At 39.1% G+C, this 14,792-nt stretch overlaps 1 protein-coding gene across 2 annotated transcripts in view; it reads right to left on the reverse strand.

Moving 5' to 3' along the window:
- Positions 1–5,118: 5,118 nt before the first annotated feature.
- The window catches only part of cdkal1 (CDK5 regulatory subunit associated protein 1-like 1), a 455,867-nt gene continuing 446,193 nt past the window's right edge, over positions 5,119–14,792 (reverse strand). For both annotated transcript variants that reach the window (XM_055209421.2, XM_073871851.1), the window contains exon 15: positions 5,119–5,473. In XM_055209421.2, coding sequence (XP_055065396.2) covers positions 5,318–5,473 — 156 coding nt within the window. In that variant the 3' untranslated portion in view covers positions 5,119–5,317. The remainder of the gene's footprint in view (positions 5,474–14,792) is intronic.

Below are 14,792 nucleotides of genomic sequence, written 5' to 3' on the forward strand. Positions count from 1 at the left end.
AGTAGTACCTCAACCGTACAGGTGTGTTTGACTGTTACTGCATTAAAACTTCTTCAAGACCTCTCTAATTCATAGAAACATTTATTAATTAGCAATTTTATTAAGATGATGAGATGCTTAAATGTCTTGAAGCGAAAAAAGCACTGTTGTTTTTTTCACAGTTTAAAGCTTAGGTGTGCAATCACACAGAAAGCGGTTATGAACAACCATGTTGACAGAGTAAATATTTATTTTCGCCCCTCCCCAACGTATTCAAATACCAACAGCAGCTCAAAGTCAAAGCCATAAGCTTTAAGCTTTAGCTTATTTCCTAGGTTTGGTCATACTGTGTTAAATAAACAATGCAACAGAAGCTGCGATGGCCCGGGGCGTGCAACAAATATAGCTTGATCCATTCACCAAGAAAATTGTTGCACTCTTTAACATAAAAGTATTGAAGATGTTTGCATTATGGCTTTCATTCGTAATGTTAATATCTTTGGCGAAAAAGTGGTTCCTTTCATTCCAACAAATGAAGTTTCTGTCTCAGAGCTTCATTTGAAGGTTATTGTGGCTGACAGAGGGAACATTGTGTGGAAAACAGAGACCTGATTCAGGGGGAGTGAAGCATTCGGACCCTATTTACATGAAAGTCAAGTGCGTACCAAACCCACATGATTCAAACTTCCTCATCAAAACTGTTACAGGATGTTGACGCTTGGGAAAAGCAATTGTGCTGTATTGACATAGTTTGGACAAAATATCATGAAGTATGTTGTAACAAAAACATTTTAGGACAAATAAAGTGTCAACTTAAAAATTTAAAAAATGGATTTAACCATTTCATGACAACCCTATTGACATAAAATTTTAATTTTGGATGTCAAGGTTATTTTTCACAGAAAAGATTTTATGTAAATCACTAAAACACGACTTTAGCATTGCATAGAATTGTACAGAAAACTAGTTTGCTGTTTGCCTTTAGCTGATTAATAAATGTAAAACCTTCAAAGATCTCACATAAAACCCAGGTGAAATGCACACGCAGCTCTGTTTATGAGCAGAATATCCCTCAGGCGAAAATGACAGAAGCTATCCTCACAATGCTATTTTAGGGGATGAACTTTCAACACCTCCAATAAGCCTGCGAGTTGGCGGCACTCGCGCACAGGATTGTGGGTCATCCCAAGAGCGAAACCCTTTTATCAAAGGCTTCCACCTAATGGTTTATGCATATGCATGTGTGTCTTCGGTGGCAGTATAGCTGGAGTCGTCCTCTCTGTCACGGTGTGGCTGAACAATTCCCCTTTGGCTGTGTTTACTGTGAACAAATAGCGTTTTGATATTCACACACACGGCGGCATCGACTTGCCAGTGAGAAATCTCTCGTCTCCTTTATCTGTAAGATGAATTTGTTTGTTGTCATCTGTGAGATTGACAATTAAATCTAAATTTTACTTTCTACTACATGTTGTTACTTTAGTGGTGTGATGGATAGGCCGTCGCTACCGCTCGGTCTTTGGGCATCTTTTACACCTTGCTAGGGATGTTCGTATCAGTTAATTTCCCCGACCGCATCTTATTAACCGATCATTAACTGTTAACATATACGATTTTAATATTAAATTGTCATTAAGTAAAAATACAGTTGATGGTTGTCTGTGACCTGGTAGAAACAAAACATTTTATTTCATTTGAAGTGTCGAAATGTCTGTCAGCTCATGACGACACGCACTGTGCGTTAACACATTTTTTTTTCTCTTAACTGATAATGTTAATCAGTCATAAATTCTTACCTTCGGTTAATGGTTAAACGGTCAATATGAACATACACCTACACCTGGCCAATTGATGTGTTTCTCTGATCTGCTATTTGATTTGATAAAACTGTATCATTTACATTCGGCCACATAAATGCACTGCAAAAAAAATGACTTTCTTACTTAGTATTTTTGTCTTGTTTTCAGTACAAATATCTAGAAATTCTTAAATCTAGATGCATTTTTTATGAGCAAAAAGCAAAAATGAAAATAAGTCTAGTTTTTAGACAAAATTATACAATACAAGTAAATTTGTGCTTGAAACAAGCAAATAAATCTGCCAATGGGATAAGAAAAAAAAATCTTGAAATAAGTTTACTTCATTCTAAAACACTTTCACACAAATTCATAAATTTGTATTTTGTTTTTGTCTAAAAACTAGACTTATTTTCTTGCTCATCAAAAAAATACATCTTGATTTATGAATCAAGACATATTTTGAATTTCTAGATATTTGTAATGAAAACATGCAAATATTTTGCATACAAAATAAAAGTGATTTTTAGCATAATATCCAAGTGTGTGCTGTGTGTAATTATTATGTATATATAAATACACACACATTTCATTTGTGTATTTAAAAACATTTACATGTGTATATAGATTTATTTATTTTGTATATATTCCATATTATATATAAATTAAAAAAATCTGAAATATACGTATGTGAGTATGTTTAAATATACATAATAATTAGACACAGCTCTCTCTCTCTCTCTCTCTCTCACACACACACACACACACACACACTATGTGAAAACTTTTTTTTATATTCGCTTAATTGCGATTAATCTTTGCCCAGCACTAACAAAAATACTAATGCTGGGTACACACCAAAAGATAACGGGGCTGATTTTGGGCCGATTTCCCCCTTTCTGACAATCCTAGCTAATAGCTATGTCCCGAGTATCGCAATGGTTCTACAGATTATTTTATCAGATTGTCCCTTAGTGTGAGGTGTCCGAACCTGGTCGGAAGAACGTCTGAGCATTTTGTATATTTATGATCAGAAATCCTGATGTGTGTGGGGAATCCCAAGGACAAACGCGAGCACGCTATTGAGATTATCACGTGAATCGAAACCATATCCAATCAGAAAGCGAGATGAGGGAAGACGGAAGCAGTAATGGCGCAGCACAAAGGCCGCTTCTTAATCCGTTGGTCGCATTTCCAGGCTGCAAGACTGTCTTATTTCAGAATATTAACAGTTATAAAATTTACTAATATTCCTAGTTTATCATATATTGTTGTACTTATGACTTGCGAATGTAATGCTCAGTTAACTTGAATAAGCCAGGTTTCATGACGTATTCAGCCTGCATATGCGACCTCCGCAGGCTACAGCCTTCGGATTGAGAAACGGCCAAAGTGAAGTTGATGTCGACAGCAGAGATGAAGGATCAGCTTGTTGATTTGTGGCAACAGCACGAATGTTTATACAACGTGTCTTGTAAAAATTATTCCAAGCACTATCATTGAAATGTCTTCCTGCATATCGTCCGCCATGCTTATTCTGAAGTCTCACGAGATTTTGTGAGATTTCCTGTGTTCACAGTCAAGACTCTGGTTAAAAATCTGTGTGTGGTGTGCTGTCTATGACACATAATGGCACACCACGCACTATAGGAGCAAAACGGTTAAATCTAGGATTTTTATCCTCAGGATTGTGCTCTATCACATATTTAAAATCTTATAAGATGTCAAAAATCTTTTGGTGTGTCCCCAGCGTAAGTAAGAAAGTAATTTTTTGCAGTGTGCATCTTGGCAAAATGGATATCAATCTACTATTCTACTTCCACGCAAAATGTGAATGCACTATTCATTACTCCACCTAAAACAACACTTATGCAACAAAAGGCAGCACTTACTGTATGTTGTACTGTATGTTGTACTGTTTGTTGGGGCAGAAGACACGCGTCTCAGCATGAGCTGGAGCGCGCAGTAAAGAGCAGCAGATTGAGACGGCACAATGATTTACAGGTCCATGATGGGGAAAAGCGCTCTCTCAAAGTTGAATTTATTTGTGTAATATAATCGAGTTTGTTATTGGACTATTTTATTAGTATTAGAAAGCTTTTATACCCACTGTCGACACTTCATAAACAACAAGCTTTATTGAAATCAATGATTGATGCTCCTAATCTCAAAATTAGATGTGACTTCAGCCTGGATTTCACCAACATTTTAAAACAGGCAGGAAACGATGTGCTTTTCCTAAAATCCTCAGAAAAATCTCTACACTCCACAAGACACGCTCAGCTTCTTTCTCTGGGTTACTGCCGTCTCTTCTCATTTGGCCGGTTATCTTTCTCTGAGGAGGCAGAAGTTTCTCAAGGGAGGATTTGGAGAGCTCTGCTCCCATCTTGCCAAGCACACACCAGGAGTGTCGACTACATCCCCGTGGACTGGCGTCAGCTCTGCTAGACTGAAAATGTGCCCAGGGATCCCCGGTTTCGCATGTTCTGTTTTTCTGCGTGCTCATGTGGACAGAGTTGATTCTGAGATGACTGCACAGATCTCTCAGCTGTCTCTGCCATAACAGGAACAGAAACCCAGCGTGATGGCGGCTTTTGCACTGGATTCTGCATTAGCATAGATTTGGTCGCTAAAAGCTCATTTGAGTTGTTTTGACAAAGCCTCTGTATAAAACACCGCTGTGCTGGAGAAAAGGATAAACATCATAAAACAAAGACACTCCTGTGGTGAGCAAAACTGTCAACATCGTTATTTGACCATAAAGGCAGCCATATGGGGAAGGAACGTGGAAATGTTTAGTATAACTTTCCACAGTATGACATAATATTTACAGTCACTATACCGTGTTCACGTAATATCAAAGACTACACCCGTTTCATCACACACTTCATCTTCTCAACAAGAGTATTATATTCCCAATTAATCTGACGTATATGAACATACGGTATAATACACCCAGTCACACTACTGATTATATATGGCTCGCACACACGCGCTATTCCGGTTAAGGTCAGGGAAAGGTAATAAACACGCCGGAGTTTTGGGAGCATGCAAAATAAACCGTCTGACCCCCCGATGCCAAAATCCCAGAGAAAACATTCCAGAAATATTACCCAGGAGACAGTGCTGAGTGTGTGCAGTCTCATTTATTAGACCTGCTTTATGCTGTGAACAAAGACGGGAAGAGTCTGTTGCTCCGAGCGCAAAACCGACAGCGAGACACCTGTGTTTGGAAACGAATGACTGCTGGGATTGAAAATGAAGAGAAAGCTTTCAAGCTGTCCTTGAAGAAGCTTTGATTTCTTAAAAAAACAACTAAATGCACTGGACCAAACAGCCTTAGTAAATGTCACGATCACTCAAAAAATGTTTTAATCCTATTAAAAAAAGCATTAAAAGTCCTTTACAAGTAGTTTAAAGAAAGACTGCCTAACTAACATATTTATCTTTAATCTTAAAATTAACATTCAAGCTTTGTGGAGTCCTTGGCGCTCTGCTCGCTCTTTAAGGCCTCATCCAGATTTAAAGGGGAATTTCTGGTGTTAGTGAAACTTTTCAATCACTAAAGCCAATATTATGGCAGCTATAGCCAGTCCCAATAAAAGCAGTTTAAGTCCAGCACCCTCCGATCTCCATGACAGACCCGTAGAGGAACCCACCGGGACGTGGTGGCCATTCTGATGGGTCATCATTAGCTCCTGTAAAAGAGAAGAGAAATACATGGATTAGACAGAGTGAAATGTAATTTAACTATGATGCCCAATCAGCCTCCTGTTTACCCGTCATCAACATGTGTTTTGTATTCAGCTAGCATCTGGTTACATTTTAGTTGTATTTGTCTTACATTCCAACCCATCTTGTATTTACAGTCGAATCACCATCATTGAATCCATCACAATGTGTCTTGTAATATTTTAAAGTGCGATTTGATTACTGATCTGTTAATGGCAGGTGGAAAGGGAGCTTTGGCTTTATGGGTCATCCTCACATGCATTATACAAACAACCTTTGTGTTAGCCGAGCAGATTGTTCAGGCTACCTGCTGACTTATGCGTGGGGATATTGTTTAAGCATGTTAAAGCTCGTCTCTGTGTCTATGCCCATGCAAACACCACAATACAATAGCTTTATTCTCTTCTTTCAGTTGTCTTTATTCCACCGCTGAAAGCAAAGCACCTGTGCACAGGTGGAGCAACAGAAGTCAAGCCTGCATATTTAAATGTGCTGGAAGATTCAAATCATGTTTAAAAGAATGGCTGACATTTGAAATTTCTCTTAGGTCAATTTCTTTGACCTATGAGAAAGAAAGAAGGGAATTATTTGAAGAATGTCCTGGTCAACATTAATAACCTCACATAATAAATGAAAAAAGTATTAGTTTCATTGAATGCTCACACATTGGTTGCATCCAAAATCTTATACTGTGACAGTAGGTAGGTACTGAATTAAGATACTTGTCAACTGTTAGGTATTATATAGTATACATATATAGATTGAATTAAAGAGCACCTTTTTCACTGCTAAAACAATGTAATTATTTTGTGTATTTGGTATAATACAATGTGTTTACATGGTTTATGGTTTATTTTCCAAATACTGTACATTTTTGTAGCTCCAGATTTCCCTCTCTTCCTGAAACTCAAAGATTTGAAAAGCTGTGTCCCTGACTGGCCAGCTAATCTGTACGTTGTGATTGGCCTGAATACCTCTGATGTCAGCCGGAAATGTGACGCTCCTTACCATGTTTGAAAGATTCGGTTGCTAACAAGAGTTAACTTACTGGCTGTGAATCTGAAGCGTAGGAACTATAATAATGTCGATCTTGTCTACATCACCAATCCCAGGAAGTAAACTGTTGCCTACAATCCGTGTGTTTGTTGTAATACAAGAAAAGAGATTTACGTTGGAGACGATAACGCGCATCATCGTTTACTTTTGGGTATGTACCTTTTGCATATCGTAAACATGTACTAATACACACTTACACACCAAATGAAATGTAAAATTGTGATTCCGACAATAGGTGCTCTTTAATGTTTTTGGACGTACTACTTTATTGATACATCACGTGACATACGTTGTCTTAACAACAAGTTAGTCGTTAACTTAAATGACATTAAACAAGCGCAATTTAATCACAAGGGACAGCCGTCCATCGAATGAATTAGTAGGTCATCCAGGTACTTCTTGTCTAACGTTTTTGGAATACTATATATTTGGACATACTACTCGTCTCGCCTACCGCTTTTCGCCTACTATATACCATATTTTTAGTCTATAAGCCGTGTTTTTTTCATAACTTGGCTGCATGGTGTTGCAACTTATAGTCAGGTGCGCCTTGTAAGTCAGTATGAATTAATTTGGACATTTATGAGGCAAGAGACATCATTACCATCTACAGCCGTGAGAGTCCGCCATATGCTGCTCCTGTATTTATGTAATTCAGTGGATTCAGTAATGTGGAATGACGAGTATGTGAACTTTACACTGGTTGGCTTGTTCGATAATTTAGACTATTCAACCTTCCAGGTAAGTTCTGTATGTTATGGTTCATCATTTAAATAACTGATAATATTACTTTAACGTACAGACATCTATTCAGCCTGCTGTTCTGTCTGCTATTTTTAAGTTGAATAACTTGCCTTTCCAGATTAAATGTCTGTTCTTCGGCTTGGATTCTGTGAAATATTTTTTTTAATAAACGCGACGTATAGTCTACTGTGACTTATATATCTTATTTCCTCTTTATGATGCATTTTTGAATGATGTAGTTTATACTCCGGTGAGGCTTATATTCTGGAAAGTACAGTGGGCGGTTTCATAGAGCTGGCAAAAAAATCGTCTGCGATTCTCATGTGTGTCTCATCAGTAAAGCCGGTTCGGTGATTAGTAGTAAATCGCCATCACCTGCGTTCAGATGGAGCATCTTATATTACACAGAGCTGTATTTCACCAAGAAGTTAGGCAAAATCGCGTTCATAATCGAAGACGATCTTCCACGATTATGAACGCGATTTTGCCTAGCTTTCGGTGAAATACGGCTCTGTGCAGTAAATGCAGCTCCATCTGAAAGCAGGTGATAGCGGTTTACTACTAATCACCGAACCGGCTTTACTAATGACACGCATGAGAATCGCAGACGATTTTTTTTCCGCCAGCTCTACGGTTTCATAGACGGAACTTTACTTCCGGTTTCTGTTAACGATAGTTAAGATTGTATACATTATATAGTACACATTTTACACAGTAACGTTACCTCAGTGTAATTATTGATATGCTTTAGCTATGATTTGTACTAAGGTAATCTACTTCTTGTTTATTTTGCTTGTTATCAGAAATACACTACTCTACAAGAACTTTGTTGTTATTGATTCTTTGCAGAGTTTCCTCTGAAGTTACGCGTGTGTTTATGTTGTTACTGCTGAAATCGTCTATAGTATTGAAGTAGGCGGTTTCGGATGCAACCATTGCCATGGTAATGCACCTGGCTTGTAGTTAAGTGTTTGTTTATCAGTGTGGTTAGTGGCTAAACTGATCTCTATAACAAATACCTTGTCGAAAATAAATAATTTTCAGTTTAAGATGGTGAGCATGTACGAAAAGAGGGTTGACAGCCTGTGTAGTTGCTGATATGCTTTAGTTCATGATTTTGCTTATAATCTACTCTAGAAGGACTCTGCTGTTATTGATACATTGCAGAAGTCTTCTTGAAGCTACGTTTGGGCCATGTTGTGTGTAATGTATACATCAGTTATCCATTACTATATGTTATAATCAAAGTCTTCTGAAGTCATGTGTTAGTTTCTGTGAGTAACATCCGCAAGACTCTTCCTGCTTGTAAACATAGCTTTGAAATTGCTTGCACATGACAATAATGTATAGCTTTAGAAGAAATGGAAAATAATACATGAATTGAATGAATCACTTATGAAACATCATGGTACTTTTTGTTTCGCATATAAAGCTCCAGTCCTCATTCACTTCATCACAGTGTATGGAATGAGTGGGCAGAATATCCTGTGAAAAGTTCACCTTTTGTGTTTCTTGGGACAACATGATAAAAGTAAATAATGACAGATGACTTATATTGAACCTGCAGACATAATCAAACCAATAGTGATGGTAGGCCACACCATGACAATTCTTCCCAAACCAAGAGCTGCTGACAAAACACTTTATAGTTTTACGCATTAAGAGGAGCTGAATTGACACAAATCACTAGACCGTGAGAAATCCAAGCTATCAATCTTAAAAACCAACAGTGAGCGGATGGAAACTGACCAATCCAACAGATACGGTGTTTGATACGAGCCAGTGTGCACAGTAGAGTCCAGATGTCATTTATCAACATCAAACTGACAGGGCAATGATAGAGGGCAGTTAGGCTCTAAAACGGCCAGAGATTTAAGACTGACTTGCACATCAAAGTCTCAAAGGGTAAAATGGTTGTAATTGGAAGTCCTGTCCTCTCTAATGTGTCGGAACATTAAAGGTTCATCTATAATGGACAGCGTAATGGAGACACGTTTCCCCTCAGAACAGACCTGACAGCTGACCCAATAATATGTTCATTTCTGGAGAGGGAGTGATATATCCCTGCTATTAAATATAAAGCCTGGCTATTTCATGATTTCAATATTACAGAGCGCCATGGCGGTAATAGCCAGATACGCATTATGGGATTGGGATCCATTGCCGGTTGGGGGTATTAGGAAGTAGAAGTGCCGGCAGCACCGGACTACAGTCTTTTGAATTTAAAGTGAAGTTCGTGAAGGTCCTCAAAAATAACCAGGAGGATGTCGGTACACTACAGACAAACAGATATCCTATCATACACAGGCCTTCAGTACTGTAAGCACACAGGTCACTTGAAGATGTATCATAAGCGTGGGTGGTAGGAGCGGCAGGTATCAAAGCTCTTTTAGTGACATCTGTGTATATCAATATGAATCAGGTCAGGTGTGATTTCCAGATGGTGTCTTCCTCTGTCGAATGTGTGAATGGAAAATGTCGTCATTGTGCTTTATAAGAGTGGGATCGTGTTGCCGAACCTCCACCCACAGACGCCCTACGTGACTCATTGTGCCCCATTCAAATGCCACCTCACCTCTGGGATCATATCCCACAATTCCTGATCCTAAGGCTATCGTGGGAGCAGCCGGAGCCATTCAGTGCATTCTCCTCTGACTCCCACATGACTGTAATATGCTTGGCTGTGTCTGAATCATGGCTCTGTTTGTGGCTACAGTAAAAGAGATAAGCCGCCCTGCTAACGTGATATAGCGGCTGAAAGCTTTCTTTTTAAACCACACGGTCTACACAGAAAGATTCTGTCTAGAAAACCAGACTTCTGTGTTGCTAAATCGTTACAAAAGCAAGCCCAGTGCTGTTCAATTACATAGTTGTGCTAGCAACATTACACTGGACATGTCTCTTTCAAACAGATAACACAGATTTTTTTGTAATGACTTTCTTCAGTAAAAAAACCTGCCCTAGTCTATTCTTGGTGGTTTGCATTCCAACATTAGGGATCCTAGAACAGAACCCTGGGGGTCTCCATTGATGCATAATGTAATTCGAGTGCCGCTCTGCTCAAAAGAATGTCTAAAGTCGACATGAAGTTAGACTTCAGTAAAGTAAAACACTTTAGAGTCTCTAACTGCACTACGGGAGAGCGGAGAGGAACCGTATTAAAACTTTCAGCTGTGCGGGGAATGCCTTTGTACCGCTTGAACTCCCTGCACGGATATTACTTCCCACCTGTATCATCTCGGCCAGGACATCGGAAGTCTGGGATGAATGTAAGTAGAGACTCACTGGATAATATCTGCTCTGCAATGGAGCTTTACTGTAGCTATCTGCTGATGTTGTAATACATTTCACAAGCTGGTCAGACAATCTCTTCCATTTTTTTTAAATAGTCTGCTCTAGGATAAGAGAGGCTTATAAGGAAATTCAGGTTTTTATTCTATTGATTAAACGCAGTGTAAGTCCCTTTGTATAAAGCGTCTTCCAAATGTGTAAATGCTAATGACCTCCCACCAGGCAGCCTGGTGCTCGCATAAAAACCTAAAGGTGATGACAGTGGGTAATGCGGTAAACATAGCATACAGTTTTGCATGTCCTAACATTTTGAAAACAGTCTGCCCAGGAATTTCTGTCCCTATGTTTATAGTTTTGACTGGCATCTCAACATCTGGATGTGCACAAGAGCCCTTCACTCAGCCCTTCAATCATACGTCGGTATGTCCACTGCATGCCAAATTGTCTTCATCTCACCCCTGTGAACTCTACGGGACAAATCATTTACACAGACAGTCTTGCTTAAACAGAGAAAGCAAGTTTAAAAGATTATTGCTTTTTTCACCATCTCTCACTCCTTATTTCTACAATCACTCTCACCGTCTGCCACTATCTACCTTTATCCTTGCTCTTTCTTCTCATCTGATGAATGTCAGTTAGAGTGACCGCTAGTGCGTGCTGTGTCCAGACACTGCATTGATCCGTGTCTGTGTCATTCTCACACACACACACACAGAAATCAAATCAGTTGTTGTCGATAGACTGCGGGGGCTTAGACTGAGGCGCTGCTGTTAGTGGAGGTGAGAGGCTCAAGGACACGGACGCTGGGCCTTCAGACGCCAGCATGGACTGAATCATCTCTCACCCGGCTGAGGTGATAATCCACACGCATGCACACACAGACACAGACACACAGCACTGGACATGATCACTCAGACCAGACGCTTCACCGTGGGGCGATAAGTTGAGCTGAACCCAAATAATAAATATTGTCAACATTCATATTCAAACTATCAGTTTTTTTCAAATAAAAAAAACCTTCAATTACATTTTTATAAATAGTCAAATCAAGTGTATTTATGTAGCGCTTTTTGTGGCATTATTTCAAAGCAGCTTTACATGAAAGAAGAAACCACAGGAAATAGAAAATTATTAAATATACAGTATATAGACTTGAATGTATGGTATTATTGCAAATTTTATTGACCTCATAAATAGATGCTAATCTAATCAAATGTTATATAGCCAATTTTTTCGCATGTTGTATATTAATGATGAAGAATAACAGTCAATTATGTTAAACTGGACATGCCTTTACTGTATGAATTAAATATACACGCATTTGTATGAAGTATAACAGTTCTTCAGTCAAGAGCAGAGAGTGATTTTATTGAGAGATGAATTAGGTAACTGTAGCTTTAAGACAAGAGAGAGATCGCTCTGTACACGTGCACTGATGACAGGCTGCTGTGTGTGCGCACGTCAGGTGTGTGCAAGAGCAGCTGTGAGGAAAATGAAAGTTTTAACTATTAAAACTTTAAAATGCATGCAAATAATAAACTTTCGGCATGAGGATGCAATTGTCCGCGATAGATGTGTGTTGTATACGCTGTTTGACGGCATGTGAAAATGTAACCTCCGGATAATACACATACCTCTGTAAAAGCTAAGAAAGAAATCGAAATCTACACGTCGCACATGAGCAACGAGTTATAAAAATGCTCGCACTACGTAAAAATTGTCTCTAATTGCAGCCCCATTCAGGAGCCCTATGATGACATAAGTAAACAGAAAGATCGGTTTATGAGATCGGCAAATTTACCGAGTACCGATCGAGTCATTTAATGCCATTATACCGATCTGTGGCCGATCGATCGGAGCATCCCTACAAAAAAAAACAGTACTGGTTTGCATCCTGAGACAAAACAATGGCACATATATGTTAAGATACTTAATTCAAGGTGTTTTTAAATTAAGCCACCTCAAACATGGATTTTAGTCTTGGACTAGGATAAGCCCTATCCGAGAAACCGGCCCATATGACTGCAGTTTTGCATTTAAGTGCAGAAATAACACGGTTGAATGTTTGCTGCCTGGTACAACCACAGTTCTGATGTATGCGCCTATAATCCAAATTCAGCAATGCAAAACAAGTGTAGAAAATGTCGTACATAAGCCCAAAGCCTTGCTGATATGATCTCGGCATCAAAGAGTACTGTTCTGAATCACTACAATGGGATTACACAGTAAAGCCTTAAATATGCACACAAATAGCCATAGACACAAAAACTCAGAAAATGCATATTCTCGATTTAAATACGATTAACATAGTTTAGCAAAATGCTTCTTTTAAAATCCCTCTGGATCATTATCGCTCTGATCTTTCATCTTAATATGTGCATATAAAAGAGCCAGCAAGGCCGACGGCAACACGAGATCGTGTGCAATGCATTATCACTCCATTGAAGTTGGACAACAGACACCCAACGAGCTTCCATCAGGGAAATCAATCTGCTCCAATCATTGATCAAGTGACTGAAATTGCACCTCTATCCTTCAATGTTCTCAATGACTGACGGATGGGAATAACAGGGGACAGATGCTTTAGAGATTACTTTCCTCAATGAGGGAAGAGGTTTTAAATTCATCAGTAAATCTCTAAGAGCCTACAAAAAGTATCTTGGCAAGCAACTGCAAACAGACTCGACTACACGTCAACTAAATGGCTGTCGCACACATGGCCATTTCTCTGATAGCCTGTATACTGTTACTATGGTCAATCAATCTCTTATCAGGCCAGGGTTTTTGTTCATTAGAGAACCCAGCTCACCGACGTGAGATGCTTAACAGATTAAGTTAACTTGTCAGTATAGCACAGTTAAAGGCCCAATTCCAATTTTATTATATTACTTTACCCCTAGAAACAGAGTGGAAAGGGGAAGGGTTATAAAATATTCCCCTTAGAACTGGGACATCACTACTACACAGGCATAGGTCCTACGTCAAAGTAGATGCAATGTTTATCACAAACTTTAAAGATGCCACCTTCACCAGCAGTCATATAAGTTTAGTTACAGCCTAAAAAGTGGCCCGGAAAGTTTTGCCTAAGCAGCACACCACACACCCCTCTGTTGCGATTCAGGGTGCTCTCCCCCTCGCGAAACATGATCAGACAGGGGGAAACCAGAACGTGATCAGACTGGGGGTACCTGGAAGCGATCAGACCACAGGAACCAGAACGCGATCAGGCAGGGGAACCGGGACGCGATTGCGCTTCTGAGGTTAGATTTATGTATGTCGCTGTACTATAGTGCAATAAGTAATGCGAGATATGTTAGCAAACGTAGTGATTTTTGCAAACATTTCTTCAAATCACATGAAAGAGATTAGGGAAAGCATGGACTGGAATTGGGCCAAAGTCTGTATATATATATATAGCAGGTAAAATAAATATTTAATACATCACATTTTTTTGTAAATATATTTCTAAAGGTGCTATTGACGCGGGCTCGCAAAATCGCTAGCCCGTTGTCCTGGGGCTATTGTGCTGTGCAGTCGGGCTATCAAAATGCATCCCCGCCCTGCCCGTCGGGCTATCTTGACTTATAGGGTGGAAAATATATTTAAATGCTTATGCATTCTCTCACAGATTTGGATGGGTAAATGTGGTGTATCATCGGGTATTTAAATTGCGTTTGAGTGCACGCTCGAGTTTTACTTTCGCGATCGCACAAAGCCATAGTACAGGAAGCAATCCGTACAGATTTATCATGGATTTGTTGTGCAAAATCCTCCAACTTCGTCTTGTCAGTCATTACTATCCTCACATAAAAAATGTAATCTCTCGCATCAAGCTTCAAAGTGATATAGATTGTACGGGAAGTGAAGAGAATTACGAAAAAGGCTACAGTGTATGTGACTCTGTGCAGAATCGCTCTTAAAGCGACAGTAGCCCCTATTTTTCTGATCTAAAAAAATTATCCAATCTGTAACTGGATGATCCAAACTGTGAGTTCGTGACCCATTGAACCACTATTAAATGGTGAGTATATCTGGTGTGGAGATGAGCAGGAACAGTTGGTTTGCATGGAAATCCAGTTTTTTTGTTTGTTAAAAAAACAACAGCATCAAAACAACAACAAGAACAGCAGATTAAACATTGTGGTTAGAGGCCCTACAGGCTTTGTATTGGCAAAATTTGGCCTGTGGTAAAAC

Source organism: Misgurnus anguillicaudatus, chromosome 10, assembly GCF_027580225.2.
Source record: "Misgurnus anguillicaudatus chromosome 10, ASM2758022v2, whole genome shotgun sequence".
In the NCBI taxonomy this organism is placed as follows: Eukaryota; Metazoa; Chordata; class Actinopteri; order Cypriniformes; family Cobitidae; genus Misgurnus; species Misgurnus anguillicaudatus.